Raw genomic sequence first — 6,000 nt, 5'->3', positions numbered from 1 at the left:
AAGTATAGCTTTGTGACTTCAGGGCATGGGCAGTTTGCATTCATCGAGTCAATAATGAATGAGATCAATCTTAAAGTGAAAGTAAATCTTGTTTTAACCTACAGGTAATCCTTACCTGTAGATACTGTAAAGCACAGTTTAGGAGATATTTACTGTGGCAACGCTGGTGATGTCACTGGTGCATGCACACTGTGCTCTCAATGGATGGCATGCCATCCATTGAGAGAGCTGTGCCACGGCTGAAACTCCCATGCGCATGCGCGGGAGTGACTTCATCGGTGGCTTACCCAGTCAAATGGTCACTGCCTGCAAACCCGGAAGGAAGACCAGGGGAAGAATAAAGCCTCATGGAGCCATGACAGCGCTCGGCTGGAGGGCTTAGTTTTCAAGTAAGTCTTTCATAATGTGCTAGTATGTGATGCATACTAGCACATTATGCTCTTATCTTGTAGGGATTTTTTGTGGTTTACTATCACTTTAATGACAATATGAGCACATTTGTTTGAAAGATGAAGTGGAATCAGAAAAAGATAATGCAACACGATAATGATCTAAAACACACTAGCAAATTTAACAAGGATGGCTCAGATAGAAGCAATGAAGGGAATGATAACAAGTAAATGTAAATTGTATTTAATATCATACCATGGGAAAATTTCAGCTTCTGTGTTTGTAATAAAACAGAAGAGATAGTAACATCAGATAGTTAATCAAACAACATGTTCCTACAATAGGTTTGTGGTATACTGCTAAATTAGCAATGCACTTGAAACAAACAAATAAGCAAACATGAATCAATGATGTTAACCCATTACATAACAATGTATGGTTATGCTAATGTTTATAACTTTTACATGTATAGAAATAATGCCCTGTCTTTACACCAAACCTCTATTGAGTTCCTAAATAATTTTCATTTTTTTTTCTCTTTCCTGAGACATATATAGTTTTACCAAACATGGAAACAAGGGTGCTGTGAACATGTTTTTAAAGAGACTGGCATGAGAGTATTTTAGTGCACTTAAGTGTCCCAGTTTAATAAAACATCTAATTTTGAAAGGCATTCTGAAGCATCTTAGAAACAGGAAGTTCCTCTAAGTTCCCATCAGAGCCAGATGCTCCTGCTGGCATGTTGGCCACCACTGTCTGTTTGCACAAATATTGTAGAGAGACAACTTTACAATTTAATGGTTGCCTAAGCATTAGAGGGACTGGCTGTTCCTTCCCTTTAATGTAGCACAGATTAGAGTCAGACTCTCCTGCTGCTGTCAGTCTCATGTAATGTTCAACCAGCTTTACCACACATGTAAAGGTTGGGGGGTTCTCTGTTCCTGCAACCGTCTCTAGGTAAAAAGAAGTGCCCTCAAGTTTAATGCGTAGGTTGGTAATTCCAGCAGTTGTACGAAGACTGAGAGTAAATAGGTGGTGATGATCTGAAGAGTCACGGATGAGAAAGGAGCCAACAGGTTGGTTGGATAACAGCTTTTTGGCATCAGTACCTGAAAGAGTGCTCCAGTAATAGCCACTGGCCTCCAACCTTTCGAGTGCTGTTTCCACTCTTTCATAGTCCCCAGAAAAAGACTTGTAATGGTAGGAGAGCTGGGCATCCTGTGAGCTCATGGCTGCAAGGATGAATGATGGGCAGAAGCAGCAATGGAAGGAACTCCAACGAAGTGTGACCATCGTCAAGCTAATAAACCTGAAGTGATGCACTTTGTGACAGGGAAGACCTAGGCTGGTCCAGGTTTGAATTCTGCACTATAGTTAGTGCTTATCTGTATCCATCTTCTCAACTCACCTGTAAGGAAAATGATAAGAAAAGTATTACTTTATTAAACAATACCTCATTATTAGTTTGTCTGCTATGCTTTAGATAGTTTATGTTCATCCAAAACTGCAGATTAATGTTGACTGCTATTTTGCTTCTAAGGTCCCAAGTCAGTGGCTTTTGCCTCTTATTATTTGATGTGCAACACCATGGTCATTAGCACTGTACTGGGTCTATGAGTGCTATGTATCAGTTCCTGCACTTAAAGTCCTGGGTGTAAACATTAGCAGTCAACAGAACTGATTCAAGAAAAATGGAGCAAGGAAAATGTTCTGAAAATAGAATCCCTGCCATAGCAACCTTTTAGGTTTTATTTTTGATACTCTAGGGAAACAAAAAAAAGGCATTCAAATGGTTGCTAATCAAAGAAATCAGTATCAATTGCTTAGTTTTTTGCTTTAGTTTTGATAATTTATCTGTAACTCAAAAATACCTTCATTTGGCTAGAATAGAGAAAATAAGTTTTTTTTAGCTACCAGTAAAATCGGTTTCTTGTCGTACAGTACAGGAAACAATCTTTAGTCCTGAGCCATGCATATAAATGCAGCTACCTTCAAGTGATGGGACACTGGAAAAAAGAGAAAGCTGTAGGGACCTTCCCCTATTTAATCTCTTCCAATCCCAGCTGTCTCATTTTTGAAGCAAGCAATAAGTGGAACATAACAGAGGTGAGGACTAGTTTCCTGTTTTGTCAAGAAACAGGTTTTACTGGTAAGTCAAAAAAACTATTACTATAACTAAACTATACATACAGGACACCAGATATTTAGTGTTTAACCCTGGGATACCAGAAACAATTGCCAACAGGCCAAGGTAACAAACAGGTCAAGAAAGCTTAAGGTCAGAGAGCAGATTGTAACGCATTAAGCCCAAAACTGGCTTCAGAGGACACCTGAATATCCACCTGGTATGTGTGAACAGATGACCACATGGCAGCCTTGAAAATCTGAGATCTGCTAACAGGTCTGGTAGAGTGTGCCTTAATAGGGAAAAGAGGAACTCTGACCTTTAACCCATAGGCTCAAATGATAACTCGTCTAATCAACCTAACAATAGTGGAGTGAGAAGCAGGGAGTCTCCTGCAGGAACCCTCTGGAAGCACCAATAGCGAATCTGATTGCCAAAAGAGGCTGTCATTAAGAGCTAAACTCCCACAGAGCATACCATACCAAGAAAGTGGGGATACATTTCATTAGGATGTTTAAGAGCAAGAAAGAAGTAAAGACAATTTCCTGGTGAAGGAAGGCATGCTTTTGGCCTCAGTATAACCTTGTCTTTATGTAACACTAGGAAAGGCTATTTACAGGATAAGGCTCCTAACTCAAGAGAACTTCAATGCATGCATTAGCAATGAGGAAGGCTACCTTGTAACGGCAGATAAAGAAATATCCTTAATAAGTTGGAAGGACGTTAAGAACCAAGTTAATGTCTCATGGAGTAACCAGGGGATGTACAGGAGAAGTGATATGTGTGATGCCCTGTACAAAAACCTAAATAAGGTATGAAAGGTCCTAGAAGGTGCACAAGGCAAGGTTCTGATTCAAACCAGACCGTAGAAAGATCAGGATTTGTCCTATGTTGTGTTACCCAGAATGAAATTTACTAGTTTTGCACCATGCAAAATAGGCTTTTCAGGTGCAATGGCAGCCTTACCAAGAAGTTGATTTTCTAGCATTTAAGGGGGTAGGGATGACCAAATATATGAAATCTACCACACTAGGGAGAGTCTGGCTTTGAAGGTCAGATTCATGGGGTAGTCCAAGAATCGAGTCTGCTTATCCCACGTTGCTAGAATGTTGGAATTGTTGGAAAGGAAACCAGGAATACAGCACTGGGTCAGGTACAAGAGTGGATGAAAAGCAGTTTGTGTCTGATCAGGAAGATCCTGGACAAGGGTGTATCCATTGTCAGGCCCAGGTACTCTGACAGATCATTCAGGTAGCCCAAAACGCGTATCCACTGGGAACTCAGCAGAGCTAAGAACGGGGCACATGCCTTGGTACAAAACCTAAATGGCTGTGGACAGACCAAAGGGAAGGACGACAAATAGGTAAGCATCCTGGATGTCTACTGAAGCCAGAAAATTGCTTGGAAAGAGAGGAACAATGATTGACCTTGCCGATTTTATGCAGCATTTAACCCAAAGGAACAAGTTGAACATTTTCAAATCCATAATGGGCCAAACCCCTCCATATGGCTTGGGAACTGTGGATACTTTTGAATACAAATCTTGAAACCATTCCTTGCATGGGACTGGGTTAAAGATCCCTTGTGAAAAGGAGCTGCTGAAAAGCAGTAAGAACAAATACACATTTTTCCCAGGAGAGGGGCAAATTTGATTAAAGAGGGCAATAGGAAGAATCGGAAACTCATGTTTGTGGCCCCTGAAAATGACACTCTAGACAGACTTTGGAAAGAGGGATTGGATGCAGACTTGGCTGGCTTGAAAGATCACATTTTTTCCAGATTTTGGTTTGGAGCTTGAGGCCTTAGAAGGATTTAAAAAGCTATTCGTAACCTCTGGAGTAGAAGACTTACCAACATTTTTTCTTTTGGAGGAAAGTTTTTATGTCCCCTGTGGTCTCTTTTATGTACCTGTCAAAAGATTTAATGAAACAGGAATTATCCTTCAAATGCAGATGCTCTAGGCATTTCCTGCATAAGAGTTCAGCTGACCAAGATTTGAGCCAAAGAGCGAAAGTTCATCCTGGAAATCTGGAGGACCATATCGACCACACTACTGACATAGTAGCGAATGGGCACAAGTAAACGCTCTATTTGTTGGTGTATGGAAGGATCCATTAAGATGGAGCTAGGGTCTGTGGGCCATGTGCTTAGTCCAGGCAGCAAGAGTCTGGCAAACTGCTATGGAAGCAACTGCAGGTTGAAAGGACCTTTTATAGAGGGCATTTAACTTTTTATCCACAAGGTTGAACACAGTATTATCCTCTACAGGTCAGCATTCTTAAGACATGAGATAGCATGGTCTGAAGCAGGGTCACCCATTTTTGCATGAAACTCTCCATGTTAGGATATTGCAGAGCAAAATTTTTTTGAGAAGCAAATAGCTTTTTAGGGTGAGTCCAGTCACTACATAGAACAGGCTCTAAGAGTGGAATGGAAAGGTCTTAACCGCATTGGGTAATTGTACAGATCCTATATGGGAGACCTTGGGATAAGCAGACTCCGTTATCCTTATGTTATCCTTAAGCTTGGATGAAATTTCATCAGAAATGTGTTCATCCTAATCTGATTGCTCAGAATTGGCATTATCTTTGTCTAACTCCTCCACAGGCAGAGTGTCTGTAACCAAGGCAAAGTCAGAAATTGACCCAGGGGAAAACTGAAGGGGCTCACTTGTGATCCCTGTAATCTAGGGTTTTTAATAGGACTGAAATTCTTCCCATGAAATCAGAGATTTTCGGGGGTTGAAGTGGTACTATTGATAGTAGGTTTAGAACCATTAGCTTTTCCCTCTATGTTATCATTTTGCCATTTGTAAACATTATTATTTTTAAAATCCATCAACTCCCTATTATATTTCTTAACCTTCTTTTTTTGTGTCTTTTTCTACTTTTTCTAACTTCTTTTTGATATTAGTATTAAACTCTATATATTGACTAGTTTCTTCAATAGAGTTTAAAGAATTTTGCAGGCCTTTGATTTTATCCTCTAATTTATCCATTTTCCTTTTCTTTCTTTTTAAAATGAGTAATTGTAATTCACAATCCACTCTGTTAAAAAATTCTGACCATTCATTATTGGATTCATGGTCATTAAGACCATCCTGTGGGGCTAAATCCCATCTCAATCTCCTACTTAAAATTAACGCAAAAAAAAATAAATATTTTAACCACAAAAACTAAATAAAAGTAAACATAAAAATAAATGAAAAAAACGAAAAAAATAAAATGAAAAAAATATAAAATATCAAATGAATCTTATGAGTCACTGATAAAACAATTAATATCTACTTCAACATTCAATCCCCCAGGTGCCAAAGACTGGAGGGTGTATATCCACTTTGTTTCCCTATTAGCTCCTCTCCAATTTTTTGAGATGCAGTCAACTCCCCAAAATACTATTAATTTCAGATTTTTATTATGAAATTTAGCAAAATGGTCTGATACATTATGCTCTGTGAAACCTTTTTTAATGTTTTTAATATGTTC

At 39.1% G+C, this 6,000-nt stretch overlaps 1 protein-coding gene across 2 annotated transcripts in view; it reads right to left on the bottom strand.

The window, feature by feature from the left end:
• Window positions 1–617: 617 nt before the first annotated feature.
• The window catches only part of LOC149467500 (suppressor of cytokine signaling 3-like), a 243,333-nt gene continuing 237,950 nt past the window's right edge, over window positions 618–6,000 (bottom strand). For both annotated transcript variants that reach the window (XM_089671614.1, XM_089671611.1), the window contains one exon: window positions 618–1,798. In XM_089671614.1, the coding sequence (XP_089527740.1) occupies window positions 1,048–1,683 (636 nt within the window). In that variant the 5' untranslated portion in view covers window positions 1,684–1,798 and the 3' untranslated portion in view covers window positions 618–1,047. The remainder of the gene's footprint in view (window positions 1,799–6,000) is intronic.

Source organism: Staurois parvus, unplaced genomic scaffold (assembly GCF_062004578.1).
Source record: "Staurois parvus isolate SC_StPar_1 unplaced genomic scaffold, SC_StPar_1.0 ptg000108l, whole genome shotgun sequence".
Lineage (NCBI taxonomy): Eukaryota > Metazoa > Chordata > Amphibia > Anura > Ranidae > Staurois > Staurois parvus.
Note: the sequence above shows the minus strand (reverse complement) of the source record. Positions and strands in the feature narration are given on the sequence as shown.